At 37.7% G+C, this 16,549-nt stretch overlaps 1 protein-coding gene across 3 annotated transcripts in view; it reads left to right on the top strand.

The window, feature by feature from the left end:
• Positions 1-16,549, top strand: part of zgc:152904 (uncharacterized protein LOC767777 homolog) — a 452,586-nt gene that overhangs the window by 380,887 nt on the left and 55,150 nt on the right. For all 3 annotated transcript variants that reach the window (XM_056463791.1, XM_056463776.1, XM_056463783.1), the window contains exon 6: positions 6,091-6,208. In XM_056463791.1, the coding sequence (XP_056319766.1) occupies positions 6,091-6,208 (118 nt within the window). The remainder of the gene's footprint in view (positions 1-6,090; positions 6,209-16,549) is intronic.

Raw genomic sequence — 16,549 nt, forward strand, 5'->3', positions numbered from 1 at the left:
TATTGTTTGACTCATTTATGTAGAATTATAAGAGTTTAATTTCAAATAAGTGTCAAATATGGACAAGTCCAACCACTGGGTTAAAAAAAAGTGTCTTTAAAAATGTATTAAAAAAATTAATGCAAAGTTTGTTTTTTCCATATTTGACATTGGGTTACAACAACCCAGCAGAAATGTATTAAAAAGACATAACTTCTGTTGTCTACGCACCATATAACCCAAATTTGGGTCAAATACGGTCAAATCCAATCACTGGGTTAAAAAGTGTAAAAATAAACATAATGGTGGGATATGGGTTAGATTGGGTTACAACAACCCAGACTTTTTTAGAGTGTATGATCTAATTCTAGAATGTACAAATACAACAACAAAATTTTTTTTCTGTTGTCTATGCACCATACAAATGCTGGGTTGTTTTAACCCAACATTGTGTGAAATATGGACAAATTCAACCAATTAAAAGTGCCATTTAAAATTAATTGAAAAAATGAACCCAATATTTGCTTTGTCCATATTTGACCCAACATTAGGTTATGATATTCATCACATTTCTGAGGTCATTATGATTATTCTCAGCTGTTCATTTGTATTGTTTGACTCATTTATGTAGAATTAAGAGTTTAATTTCAAATAAGTGTCAAATATGGACAAGTCCAACCACTGGGTTAAAAAAAAGTGTCTTTGTTTTTTCCATATTTGACCCAACATTGGGTTACAACAACCCAGCAGTTTTTATAGTGTAAACTAATTCTAGACTTGTATTTTATTTGTTTTTTTTTAGCATTTCTGTTGTCTACGGACAACTACGGACCAACTTTGGGTCAAATATGGTCAAATCCAATAAATGGGTTAAAAAGTGTAAAAATAAACAGCAATGGTTGGATTTGAGTTAGACTAGGTTACAACAACCCAGATTTTTTAGAGCATATGAGCTAATTCAAGAATGCACCACAACAATAAAAATTCTGAAATTGTACTGGAAAAAATTTGGGTTGTTGTAACCCAACGTTGGGTCAAAAATGGACAAATCCAACCATTGTGATTAAAATTGAATTAAAAGTGAACTTTTAAATTTAAATCAAAGTGAACACAATGTTTGCTTTATCCACGTTTGACCCAGTGTCAGGTTAACCCAGCAGAGTGCAGATCTTCTCCTGTTGAGTCTAAAGCAGGTGTTTGACCTCATCATCTCAGAATCTTCCCTCCGTTCTCCACCCAGCAGATTTGAGACTGAACGTTTCAATTAAGAGTCTTCCAGCTTCCAGCAGACTCTGAGCTTATCTCCAGCACCCAGCGCCTGTCCTTTCAGCTCATTCATTTACCTTGTTCCGTGAAATGAGCCGGCGTCAGGATTTGATAGCGCAGAGCTCTGCCTGAACGGACACAATAGTATTTGCACAACTCATACTTCTTTAAACTGATGTAATAACACACGCAGGAGAAAAGAGTGCTGCATTCAATTTAGCATCAGCACTTATAGCTCTCAGGAAGATCCAATAAGCCGGCTCAATGAGGCGCGTCCTATTATCCCGGAGACATGGCAAGCGCCGTCTGCCACTGAAACAGAACAACCTGCTGCTCAAATCACTTAGCGAACGCTGACGAGGACGAGACGCCGGCTGACTCTCACACACCACACTGAGTCCTGGGTGTTCCTCTACATTTATACTGGTGTTTGTGTTGTCGTCTGAGCTGCAGTGATGAGAGCGCTGCTGTAATCAAACATTCTGCATTAATAATGTGCACAGGAGGAAGTGTTTCACAAACAATGAGTCTAAATGAAGCCAGGGTCTCCCTAAAACAAGCAGCATAACCTGACACTGTGTGTGTGTGTGTGTGTGTGTGTGTGTGTGTGTGTGTGTGTGTGCGTGTGTGTGTGTGTGTGTGTGTGTGTGTGTGTGTGTGTGTGTGCGTGCGTGTACGTGTGCGTGTACGTGTGTGTGTTGTGTTTGTGTGCATTTGTGTGTGAGTGTGTGTGTGTTTGTTTCTGTGTGAGTGTGTGCGTGTATGGGTGTGTGTATTTGTGTGCGTGTATGTGTGTGTTTGTGCATATGTTTGTTTGTGTGTATATGTGCGTGTTTATGTGTGCAGGTATGTGAGTGTTTGTGTGTGTGTGTATATGTTTGTTTGTGTGTATATGTGCGTGTTTATGTGTGCAGGTATGTGAGTGTTTGTGTGTGTGTGTATATGTTTGCATATGTGTGTGTTGTGTGCATTTGTGTGTGTGTGTGTGTGCGTGTGCGTGTGTGTGTGTGTGTGTGTGTGTACATATGTTTGTGTGTGTGCATGTATGTATGTGTACAGGTACGTGTGCGTGTGTGCATGTATGTGTGTGTATTTGTGTTTGTGTGTGTTTACATTTGTGTGGTTGTTTGTATGTGTGTGTGTGTGTGCCTGTGTTTCTGGATGAGTGTTTCTGGTCGTTTATGTGTGAGTGCCCATGTGTGTGTATTTGTTTGTGTGTGCATTTGTGTGTGTGTGTGTGTGTTTGTATGTACGTGTGCATATGTTTGTGTGTATGTGTGCATGTTTGTGTGTGTTGTGTGCATATATGTGTGTGTGTATTTGGGTTTTTGCGTGTGTGTGTGTGTGTGTGTGTGTGTGTGTGTGTGTGTGTGTGTGTGTGTGTGTGTGTGTGTGTGTGTCCATTTGTATGTTTGTTTGTGTGTGTGTGATTTTGCTTCTGTGTGTTTATGGATATGTCTGATCGCGTGTGTATGTTTGTGTTTATAAGTGTGTTTTGTGTGTGTGTGTGTGTGTGTGTGTGTGCGTGTGTGTGTGTGTGTGTGTGTGTGTGTCGTTATGTCTGTGTGTGTGTGGATTTACAGTGATGATTAGCATGCAGACTAGCGCTAGCGTGCTCTTTGCGCGCCCTTAACCCAGACTTTCATCATCAGACGAGTGTTTGGAGCGCAGACAGAGCTGGAATCTCTCCGCGTCCGCTTGATCCTCTGAAGGGAAATGTCAGTGAGATAGAGAGCGTCTCATTTGCGTTGTTCTCCGCCGATACACATCGACAATAATAAAAAAAATAAAAAGCTAGTCATTTCAGCCTCTTTGAACTATCAGGCGGACGCTAACAGCGAGCGAATCACAGAGCGGCTGATAATGATTGTGCTGGACGGCGGAGGGAAAGACCAAACACTCAATCCACACTTCTCTTCTGGAAATAGCCCCATTTTACAGCGCTTCTGCAGTTAAATAGTCGAGTTTTACCATGTTTCACTGCATTCAGCTGATCTCTGAGTCTGGCAGGAGCACTATTATCTTAGCTTAGCATAAATCATTGAATCAGATTAGACTGTTAGCATCTCACTTAAATTACCATAGAGTGTTGACAATTTTCCTGCTTAAAGATTGACTCTTCTGTATTACATAGTGTTAGTGTTGCACGATATTGGAAGAAAATGGACAATGCAGTGTTTCGTTTTTCTGCTTTATGAAATACACACTCACCGGCCACTTTATTAGGTACACCTTACTAGTACTGGGTCAGACCCCCTTTTGCCTTCAGAACTGCCTTAATCCTTCATCGCATAGGCTTAACAAGGTACTGAAAATATTCCTCTGAGATTTTGCTCCATATTGACTTGATAGCATCACACAGTTGCTGCAGATTTGTCTGCACATCCATGATGCCAATCTCCCGTTCTCTATTGGATTGAGCTCTGGTGACTGTGGAGGCCATTTGAGTACAGTGAACTCATTGTCATGTTCAAGAAACCAGTCTGAGATGATCGGCGCTTTATGACATGGTGCGTTATCCTGCTGGAAGTAGCCATCAGATGATGGAGACACTGCGCTCATAAAGGGATGGACATGGTCAGCAACAATACTCAGGTAGGCTGTGGCGTTGACACCATGCTCAATTGGTACTAATGGACCCAAAGTGTGCCAAGAAAATCTCCCCCACATCATTACACCACCACCACCAGCCTGAACCGCTGATACAAGGCAGGATGGATCCATGCTTTCATGTTGTTGAGGCCAAATTCTGAGCCGAGCATCCGAATGTGGCAGCAGAAATGGAGACTCATCAGACCAGGCAACGTTTCTCCAATCTTCTATTGTCCAGTTTTGGTGAGCCTGTGTGAATTGTAGCCTCAGTTTCCTGTTCTTAGCTGACAGGAGCGGCACCCGGTGTGGTCTTCTGCTGCTGTAGCCCATCCGCCTCAAGGTTGGACGTGTTGTGTGTTCAGAGATGCTCTTCTGCAGACCTCGGTTGTAACGAGTGCTTATTTACGTTACTGTTGCCTTTTTAATCAGCTGGAACCAGTCTGGCCATTCTCCTCTGACCTCTGGCATCAACAAGGCATTTGCGCCCACAGAACTGCCGCTCACTGGATATTTCCTTTTTGTCGGACCATTCTCTGTAAACCCTAGAGATGGTTGTGCGTGGAAATCCCAGTAGATCAGCAGTTTCTGAAATACTCAGAGCAGCCCGTCTGGCAGCAACAACCATGCCACGTTCAAAGTCTCTTAAATCCCCTTTCTTCCCCATTCTGATGCTCGCTTTCAACTGCAGCAGATCGTCTTGATCATGTCTACATGCCTAAATGTATTGAGCTGCTGCCATGTGATTGGCTGATTAGAAATTTGCATTAACGAGCAGTTGGGCAGATGTACCTAATAAAGTGGCCGGTGAGTGTATTTTACTGAATAACTCTAATTCTGAAAAATGCATTATTTCAGGATGGTTGGGGGGATTTTACAGGAGAGTGCATATGCATAATCTATTATAAACTAGCTCAAATTAACTTCAAACTAGAGTTGTAATGAGGGAAATGTACTAATGAGAGCAAAAATAGTGCTTTATATTTGTTCTATAAGTTTTAATGTGGCGAAGCAGTGGCACAGTAGGTAGTGCTGTCGCCTCACAGCAAGAATGTTGCTGGTTCGAGCCTCGGCTGGGTCAGTTAGCGTTTCTGTGTGGAGTTTGCATGTTCTCCCCGTGTTGGCGTTTGTTTCCTCCGGGTGCTCCGGTTTCCCCCACAGCCCAAAGACATTCGGTACAGGTGAATTGGGTAAGCTAAATTTTCCGTAGTGTATGTGTGTGAATGAGTGTGTGTGGATGTTTCCCAGTGATGGGTTGCGGCTGGAAGGGCATCTGCTGCGTAAAACATGTGCTGGATAAGTTGGCGGTTCATTCCGCTGTGGCGACCGCAGATTATTAAAGGGACTGAGCCAAAAAGAAAATGAATGAAGTCTTAATGTTAGTTGGACACAGTTATTAAATAGTCTTAATTTAACTAATCTTAAAGCTACAGATGTTATTGTTTATTGTTCCTGAAAGCTTTAAACTAAATAAAAAATGCAAATTCTAAACTTTAAATCCACAATGGTTAAATGTTGCCATTAATCTACAAGCTCCTGATCAACAATACTGCATATTTGACATTGAAGATCCAGTTATATGACTATTACAGATGTGCACATTGTGATATTAATGTTGAAGCGATATATTGTGCAGCTCTACATCGTTTAGTGAGATGGAAAATTTTAAAAGTTGCTGGTTTCTAGGCCGATTATGGTTATAGGAACTACGTATACACTTCAACTATACACTATATATACTTTAAAAAGTCTGCTGTTAAAATCTACATGAAGTTGAAGGTACGTAGTGATGCAGTTTCTAGAGAAATGGAATATTAAATGAGAAATGGGCGTGGCTTGTTTTATCTATTGCGAGCTGATTTGATGTAGTAAAGTAGGCGTGTCATTCAGAAAGATGGGGAAAAGGGTTTGGGGAGAGGTATTACAACCTAACAGACTCCTCCTCCTCACCGTTTCTGTTTGATGTCAAAACTGACAGCTGGAGGGGCGTGGTTAAGTATGCCAGCCACGTCCAATACCTCAAGACAGGCCTAATCTGAGAATTTAACTGAAAACAAACAGGAGGTGCATTTTCAGATTTCAATTAAAGGTTACAAGGGCAAACTTTCTTTTTTCTTAATGACATGCGCAGATGAATCGTTCACCATAAAACTAGCAATGTGAGCCAACAAAATCAAAATGTTTAATTTTGATGTCATGTGTACTTTAAAGATGCTAAAGAATGCACACGTGCTTGTGTCTGTGGTGTTTCTGCAGTTCCTCCGGTGCTGTCTGTGCCGCAGCAGTCCTTCAACGCCACTGCAGACTATCAGGAGTCCGTCACTTTCACCTGCGTCACCTCTGGCTCACCTGACCCGCAGGTCACCTGGTACTGGTGGGTAACAGTAAAGTCTGTACACTGACGACTTCACTATGTAAAACGTATCCCTAAATGATCAGTTTTCTGTATGTTGTGATTTGTGCAATGACTTGCCTAATTACCATAAGTTTCCTAGTTAAACTGGTTAAGCCTTTAAATGTAACTTCAAGCTGAATACTAATAAATAAAAGCAGTTTTTAATCGTTTTAAAGCCATTTTAAGGTCAATATTATTAGCCTTCTTAAGCAATATTAGTTTTGGATTGTCTCCAGAATAAACCACTGTTATACAATGACTTGCCTAATTACCCTAACTTTACTCTAATTACCCTAGTTACGCCTTTAAATGTCACTTTAAGCTGAATACTAGTGTCTTGAAGAATATCTAGTCAAATATTATGTTCAAAGAATCAAAATCTCAATTAATTGAACATTTTTAACTCGATTATGATTAATGATTATGATTATTTTTTACATTTATTTTATGTTTTTGCCCTCATAGACAGGTTTTGTACACTAAATATGCTCACATATTACAAGTGAGCGATTTCTGAATAAAGGGTGCATTAATCGATTTAAAAATAATTGAAGGAAACACACAATATCTAAGATGTAAGTGATAATCAGCGGCTTGATGTGCGTTAAAGGATTTTAATGCACGACGTGGAGGCGAAGGATCAGCAGAGTGTGATCGCCTCCGCAAAGTGCATTCAAATCCTTTAACGCACAGCAAGCTGTTGATTATCCCGCTTATTCCATGGTCATTGCCAAGGTAGGCCTAAGATTAAAATAGTTTTGCTCTTTGCAGCGCAATATTAGTCTGAATTTTTGTCAGTTTTGACATGTCAGATTTTCTAGTCCCTCCACTGAATCAGCTGTGACAGGCTGACAGGTGGAGAGAATGAGAGCGCGTGCATATGTGTGCTGTTTATACCTGCTAATATTAAGATGCGATTTCATCAATCCGATCACAGGTGGTCAAATAAGACATTCCCAGTCACACCTGGAGTTTCCAGTCACATGTGTTTTTTTTTTGTTTGTCTACTTTCTACCAGTTCTCTGATGAGGGAGGATCCGTATGAATTTTGGCTTTCTCTTAACATTACCTTTAATGCTGTGAAAGCTGGGCTACCTATAGCTGAATTTCCACAATTTACATTTCATAACAAACATACAAGTCTTATTAAAGTTCCATATCAATTAAATATGCTTTAGGAATATGTTGCTTTATGGAATGACTGATTAAATTAAAGATAATTTATTTTATTTCCTATCATCTTTAAGCCTTCACACTTTATTCTGTTTAGTTTTAGCATGCCGTTTTTATAAAATCTGTTTAACAAATATTTATGAACATCTTAAGTAAATAATTAATGTAATTATGCCTCTTTCGAATTAAAGTATTAGGCTGGGCGAATTGATATAATGGAATTAATCTAACAAAAAGATCGCGATCGATGCTTTGAGTAGAATAACGTTACGTTGATTAAAAACACATTAATCTATACACATGAAATTAAACATTCACAAAGTTGTATGAAACACCAGTTGAAGGGCACATAGGATGCATTTTGAAGAGAACGCAGCCAAAGGCCATTTCAGAAATCTTTGATTTAAAACAGGGGTCACCAAACTTGTTCCTGGAGGGCCGGTGCCCTACAGATTTTAGCTCCAACTCTAATCAAACACACCTGAACAAGCTAACCAAGGTCTCACTAGGGATATTTGACACATCCAGGCAGGTGTGTTAAGGCAAGTTGGAGCTAAACTCTGCAGGGACACCGGCCCTCCAGGACTGAGATTGGTGACCCCTGATTTAAAATATGTAGAGAAATTTGGCAAAAGAAAAAACATTTATCGGGACAGGTAAGAGAACATTCTGCTTTATTTATCTTCTTTAAAACAAAAGCAATCAGCCAAACATGCAGGATCAGTGTAATATCACATTATTTACAGTCATAAGTTAATCCTGAAACTTATCTCTGCGATCTGCCAAAGAAATACACCTGAGAACTAATAATAGGTTAAAAAATCCAAAGACTGACTGTTAGATACACAAAACATTATTTATATATCACATTTTAACAACATAGATGCAAGAGATTAGATCCAGGGCTGGTCATGAGATGGTCTGGCCGGTATAAAGCTTCGCTCGGTGAGGGGCATGCAAATCTAGCATCTTCAGATTGGCTTTCGTCTTGACTAGTGCGGATGAAATGACATTTGTCCTGAGAGCACTGTACAAATGTGGCGGCGCTATTGACGCATGCTCATGGCCCGTATGCAATATCAAGTGTATATATCTATGATTAATCTGCAGGCCAGCAGTTCACAAACTGGAGGAGAGCAGAAAAGTGTGTGCAAACTGTAAAACATATCTGTAAAATGGCAGATTTTCATGTTTCAGGATTCATATGTTGTATGATTCCCCATTTATTGAGGCTTTTGAATTGCATTATGGGAGCTTGATGTTTCTTCCATCAACTTTTAACCTTGAAAAGGTCGAAAAAATGACAAAACGAACAACTTTTAATCTTGAAAAGTTCAAAAAAAGTGACTTTTGTGAACATTATTAATAGTTTGCAGTGCTATATTGTCTGTGTTGGTGTTGTATATTCCGCTACAAACACCTTGTAATAAACTGCAGTACATTTTCTGTTATTTTACAGCCTTATTTCTCTAGATATTATACATATTATTATTTAAAATGACTAAAATGTCAATAAAAGTCACTTTGTTTAACTGTAGAGTTGATTTTTCAACATTAAAAGTGAACAGAGCAGAGATAAACATCCCATAAAGCAATTCACTCATTTGTTTTCTTTCAGCTTAGTTCTTTAATTCATCAAGGGTCGCCACAGCAGAATGAACCACCAACTATTCCAGCTTATGTTTTACGCAGCGGATGCCCTTTCAACTGGGAAACACCCATACACGCTCATTCACACACACATACACACACACACAAACACACACACACACTCATACTCTTCGGCCAATTTAGCTTACTCAATTCCCCGATAGCGCATGTGTTTGGACTGTGGGGAAAACCGGAGCATCCAGAGGAAACCCACGCCAACACGGGGAGAACATGCAAACTCCACACAGAAACACCAACTGACCCAGCCGGGACTCGAACCAGCATCTTTCTTGCCACTGAGCCACTGTGTCGCCCCCTTAACGTAATTCACAACCCCAAATAAACACTTGTGAATCACTAAATACTGAAAGTGTTCATGAACAGGTCTTATTTTCAGTGTAGGGCACTGGCTGGGCATCAGGGCTAGTGTACTGTACGGCATATAGGGCACAGTGTCCTCAGCTCATCTGTATGCTAATGTGTGTAGAGGTGATGTGAGCTTTGATCAAACCCTTCAAAGCTTTCGCCTGATAAACCCCAATCAGTTTCTCTCACATCTCTGCATTGTGTGCGGGAGGAATTGAGCGTGGCCGTGAAAATGTTTGCTGGCTGACCCACGTGGACTGGGAGATGAAGCCGAGTTGGATGATATTTTGGCAAATCTGAGATAAGCCTGAATGATATTGGAATAAAAAATGACATTGCTTCATTTAATTGCTGTATATTGAAAATATGAGTTTCACCAAAGTGCCATGGGAGCTCAGTGGTTAGCACTGTGGCCTCACAGCAAGAAGGTCGCTGGTTCGAGTCCCGGCTGGGTCAGGTGGCATTTCTGTGTGGAGTTTGCATGTTCTCCCCATGTTGGCATGGGTTTCCTCAGCTCTGTTTTCCCCAAAGTCCAAACACATGCATTACAGGGGAACTAATTATACATTACTAGTCCGTAGTGTATGAGTATGTGTGTGAATGAGCATGTATGGGTGTTTCCAAGGGTGGCTCGGTGGCTAGAGCCACTGCCCCTTTGCCCTCATTGGCTGAGGCGCCACTCTTGCTCAATCAACCCCCCACCTCTCTTCACTTTGCGATCACCAACCCCGTTAGTTATTCGTTGAAAAAGAAATTAAATCATTCTCACAACTCCAAGAACAATTTAATATTTCACTGAAAGATATGTATAGGTTCTTCTAAATAAGACATTACATTACAAACCTTAAAGAAAAAGCTCTAGTCATGCAAGAACCAAATAAAATAGAGGAATACTTCATAAACATTGCAGAAAAAAATATTCCAGCTAAAAAACACGTCTCTCATTTCTACAAAAGATTAGTAAATAATACTGTACAAAATACAGATCATGTTATAGGAAAATGGGAACTAGAACTAAATACCATAATTGAGGATGAGGTCTGGATTGAGTTATGTGAAGGATGTCATAAGGGAATTAATAGTCAATTATGGAAAGAATTGATTGGAAAGTAAAAATGAGGTACTTTAATACTCCTTTTGTCATTTCTACATATGTAAAGATCTGTTGCTTTGTGTTGTGGTAAATGTGGTAACATTGGAGATCATACCCAGATTTTTGGGGACTGTCCTAAGATTCGAGAATTTTGGAAAAATGTTAAAAAAGAAATAGATAAGATATTAGATATAGAAATACGCCTCGACCCAGTTATGTGCTTTCTGGGAGCAAGATTTGTCCTAAGGATATTATTACTGGTAACAAAAAAATGACAACAGTACATTGGATGGAAGAAGGTTCTCTAAGGTGGCTCAGTGGATTCAGAGACTTAAACATGTTTATTAGAGGTGTGAACCCATACTGGTCTCTCGGTTTGGTTCGGTTACGATTATCATGCCATCGATTCGGTTCAATTCGATATTTCGGTGCATCACAGTGCATTGACGATGCTTTCCATACACAGTGTTGTATTTTGGGGGGTGGCTATAACAAGCTGCTGTATAAACACACACACACACACATGGACACACAGCACCACACTGTCTCTCATTCACACACATACACAAACATAGACAGCACCAAACAAACGCGCACGCACGCACACACACACACTTGCTTGCTCGCTCACTCGGGAGCAATATTGTGAGACCGCCCACTCCTGGTAAAATTACACCAGAGTTACCAACAGCTGCCGCGCTTTATTCAGAAATTTATTCCCGCGCCACATGAAATCTGGTCAGGTCCCGCGACAATGCGCAGGTACAGCCGCAGGAATGCATACAGCCGAGAGGAAAAGAGAGGGGAGGAAGAGTCACGCTAGCAGGTGAAATGGGCCACAGAGAGAGAGAAAGAAATGGAGTACTTTTATTCCCTCAATCGCAGAGAAATAGGGGCTTCTGCTGTAAGTGCCAGTGAAAGACTTTCCAGAAAACACACACAGTGAAATTTTTAAGTAGTTGGCCCTGTATAAATACCCGCGCTCACCTCCCTCGCGACAGAGCGCATATGAGCTAAATGACGTCAGTACATTATAACCGGTTATGGTTATTACTGAACCGATACCGAATTGTCCACGTCTGCATCGCGGTGCACCGAAGAAACAATTAATTTTGACACCCCTAAGGTCTATATAATGGAAAAAATGACTGGATGTCTAGAAATGAAGACTGATATTCTAATGAAGAGGTGGAAAAGTATTACGACATGTTTAGATATGTATATTTAGAGGTCACTTAACCTATAATCACTGTAAATTAAGGTTATTACAATGCAACACAATGTAACTTGATGTACAGATGTATCCCCTGTGAGGTAATTATAATGGCAGTACCTTTTATTTACTTTTAGCATTTTCTTTTAATTTCATTTTTTATTTTTATTTCATTATAATTTCTTTTTTTTTTTTTTCATTATAATTTCATTATAATTATTGTTTATGTACGCCCTCATCTGTAATGGGTTAAATTGTTGAGGAAGGGGTTGTTCTGTAAAAAAATATATTGAAAAATTATTATTATAACCCTTACCCTAACTATTATATTAATATATTAAATCTAAATATATTAAATAAATTAAATAACAGTAAAAAAATTAAAGAAAACACGCCATTTAAAGTCAGATAATGTGGAAATGAAAGTGCATGCTGCATCTGCTTTCTTTTTACTTGTTGTTTTTTGCAGCGATGATTCTGTTGAGTGCAGTAGCCAATCAGAAGCATTTATATGGTCACCAATGGAAACGCTGCTGCTGATTATCCCAGCACAATAATGTCTTGTCTCTCTCACGGGTTTTCATTGACTGAAGCTAGACCTAAATTCACAGCCTTTTAGATAAGCTATAATTGGTAGAGAAAAATAACAGGACTGGTTGACCGGAAGTAATATAGAGCTGGCATTTGAGCATTTGTGTGTGAGTGTTTTAAGGGAGTGGATAAAAAAAAAAAGTTGAATCCATCAATCTGAACATTACAAGCTCAAAGTGCAGCACGATTATAGTTTTTTACTGATTTTAAAGCCATGAAAGATTGATGTAAATGGCTGAAATTAAAGTGCATTAAAGTTATTTTTACCGCAGGTCAGAAAGATAACAAAGTTCCCCTTAATTCACCCCAACTTCAAAATTACAGTCATTTAAAGCGCAGGCGTTCAGGTGTTAATGTGTGTTATGAGAGTCCTGTCATGTGGGTTCATTCACAAGAAAAAGTGCACTTTAACAGACAGAATATAAAGATCCTGCAGCGTGTACTGCATTATTAATAAGTTTGAAGTTAATAAAATTAATAAATATAAAGTTTAATACTCAGGAAGGTCTCTGGTTTGAGTCCCAGCTGGGTCAGTGGGCATTTCTGTGTGGAGGTTACATGTTCTCCCCGTGTTGGTGTGGGTTTCCTCTGGGTGCTTCGGTTTCACCCACAGTCCAAACACATGAGCTATAGGGGAACTGATGAACTAAACTGGCTGTAGTGTATGAGAGTGTGTGTGAATGGGTGTTTCGCAGTACTGGGTTGCAGTTGGAAGGGCATCCACTGCATAAAACAGATGCTGGAATAGTTGGCGGTTCATTCCGCTGTTTCTATATTTGACCCAATGTGTGATCTAGTTCTATTCTGTATAATGTAATGTATGCGTTTAAGTCATTATTATTATTTTCAGCTGTTAATTTGACCCTGTTATATTTGACCCAATGATCTAGTTCTATACTGTATAATGTAATGTATGCGTTTTAGTCATTATTATTATTTTCAGCTGTTAATTTGTATTGTTTGACTCTAATTTAAAGCTGCAAACGAGTTTCATTTATATTGTTAATGCTCTTTTTTTATTAAATCTCTTTTTTTATTAAATTATACTTTTTTTAACCCAATGGTCGAGTTCTGTATTTGACCCAAAATTGGTTTAAAACTCTATATCTATGTATAAAAGTAGAAACAGTCTAGTTGCTACATGCAGTTTTACTGTCATATAAACAAACATTTGCCTAAAAAAACATTTATAACACTTTATTATAACAATAAAATCACTTTATTAAGTCATTATCGTTATTTTCAGCTGTTGATTTGTATTGTTTGACTCAAATTGAAAGATTTTAAAAAGTTTATTTTACATTGTTAACACTCTTCAATTAGTTATTTATTTAATTTTTAACTAATCTACACTGCGTTTTTTTAACCCAGTGTTTAGATTTGCACCTATTTGAACCACAGTTGTGTTGCAAAAGCATTTTTTAGTGTATAGTCTAATTCTGTAATGTATTTCTATGATGTATAATTCTATATGTATAAAATCAGAAACAAATACTTTCATGTAAACAATTAATTTATTAAGTCATTATGATTAATCACAGTTATTAATGTGTAACGAGTTTAATTTATATTATTAATTTCATTTATTTATTTGTAAATTAAATGTACTGATTTAATACAATGCAAATCCAATTAGATCCACCTATTTGGTAAACAAAGCAAGTCTCGTATAATATATCTACAAAGAGACAGAAAATACTAGTTTACAAACTGTATTGTAAGTAAATCATATGAACATTTTAATATTACTGTTATTATATCACAATAATAGTTGTAAAATTAATTTAAAAACTGAATAAATATAAATTTACACATATTTACACAAGTAAACACATATACTTAATGATGGGATTTCTGCATGTGCAGATTCCGTGTGGATCCACCTATAGCTAATTTCTTTTGTCGGTGTCTGTCATGTAAGGGTCTGGGCAACAGAGGTGAGGATCCACGTGCAGTTCTTTATTAATAAGAGCAGTCAGACAGGCAGAGGTCCAAACAGAAGCATAAATGTAATCCAAGGCTAATGGTCAGACTGGGTGGCAAAAAAATCAAGAAAGGGAAAACAACGCAAGGATCTAAACAGATAGAAAGAAAGACGCTTCATAGTGCTACAGGATAAAAAGACTCAGCAAAGTGTGTGTGTGTGTCTGAGAGAGGGGAATCTAAAGTCCAGGTAATCAGTCCATGATGAGTTCTCAGCTGGTGAACTGCAACTGTTGTGTGAGTACAGGTATGATGGGATTTGTAGTTCGTTAGGTGGCCGATTTGTAGTTCATTTGGTGGCAGATTTGTAGTTCGCCAGTGATATGCATGGGCTAGATCGCTGGTGATTGTGACAGTGTCATGACAAAATATATTACTATTTACTTTGCAAGATACTAGTATTCATCTTATATATTATCATCTGCTCTGTATCCAACACAATCTCACGGCAATTCGTAACTTTTTGATTAGTGGCTAATTCGTACGATCTAATTTGTACAATTTAGTACGATTTGCTCATCCCCCAATGACGGTTGGGTTTAGGGGTTGGGTTTGGTGCCACGCCTCCTTTTTAAAATCGTACAATTTCGTACGACTGAACTCGTACGAATTCGTACAAATTAGCCACTAAACTGACTACGTAAAATACTTACGTTTTCTTGTGAGATCAGGCTGCTGTATCCCATTATCTGTATCTCAATATTTACAGTACAGACCAACATGTTCATTTTAACTTGAATTACTTTCTTCCCCAGCAAACAAAATAAGATATTTGAAAATATATATTTTATTACACTATACACTGGAAGTCAATGGCATCCCAAAATTCTTGTTTGTTGCCTACAGTAGATGAAATGCTGATTATAATAATGATAAATGATCATCTTTGGGTGGTCTATTCCTTTATATCTTAATCTATGTTAGCACTAATTATTTTTAACTAATTAATAATAATAAGCAAGCGTTATTACACTTAAGCTCTGTGCAAGGCTGCAATTAAATGCAGTAAACATTGATATCATAATCATATTTTTCCAGTTACATCAATACATGAACTATAATGTCACTAGATAGATGTGTTAGTTAATGATTATTATTATTATGTTCAGCAGTGCATTAGTTATAGTTCACATCTGTTGTGTTATGCTGATTTATGAATATATTTGCTCTGTTCAGCAGATGCTCTCTTTCATTTTGATTGAATAATGACTGTAAATGAGAGCAGAATGTTGATTTGTCTCTATTATTTGCACTGCTGAAGGTTTGTGATTAAGTTCAGCTTGGTATTCAGCTTCACTTCTCTTGTTAAAGTCGAATTGTGTCCTGTTTGCTGCTTTATTTTTTGCCGTTTAGCCTTTGGATAATTCTGGAAACTCAGAGACCTGCCTTAGATTAACTTAATCGTGGGCAGTGTTGGGTGTAATAAGTAACAAGTTAATGTAATTGAGTTATTTATCCATTGAAAAGGTAATGTTGTGTATGTTTAGGTCATTTAATTGTAGTTTGCCTTAAATACTGAACATAAATTCAACATTTCGGTATAAATCAATTCAGAGAAGCAGAGTAATTTGTTGTAATCGGTGTTGTTATACAAATATTATTGCGGAATAATTATATTTTTCAACTAAAGATATTTACATTTATCAGATGAATGCACAATAATTTGCGTAAGAAATTAATGACTATATGGTGTGCATGAAATATGATTATACAAGTGATACATTAGTTTAGCTATTTATAATATAAAGTATATAATGACAATATAATTGTATTAATAAAGCTGAAAGGCCATGCTTGACCTTTAAATAAGTAAGAGTTTAATTCCGATTGTCTATATGTTCAGATTTACTTGTATTTTAAGTTGTTTTAGTCAAGTTATTAAATGTATTATTGAATAATTCAGAGTAATCAGAAAAATAATTCAAGTATAATTGCGATGATGACTTTTTTGAAGTAATTTACCAAACACTGTGGACATGTTATTGACATTAGTTATTAAAAAAGAAAGTCCTTCACGGTTACAGTAGTTCATATTAACTCACCGCGCATTAACTAATAATAACAAACATTTATTCGTATTTTAATATTGCATTAGTAAGTGTTAAACTATGATTAATAAATACTGTGCAAGTAATGTTCATAATAAGCTCATGTTAGTAAATACATTAACTAATGAAACCTTATTATAAAATGTGACCATATATATATTTTTTATTCCAGTCAAACTTAAAAGAAATAATAATAAAAAGTA

This window comes from Danio aesculapii, chromosome 1 (genome assembly GCF_903798145.1).
Source record: "Danio aesculapii chromosome 1, fDanAes4.1, whole genome shotgun sequence".
Classification (NCBI taxonomy): domain Eukaryota; kingdom Metazoa; phylum Chordata; class Actinopteri; order Cypriniformes; family Danionidae; genus Danio; species Danio aesculapii.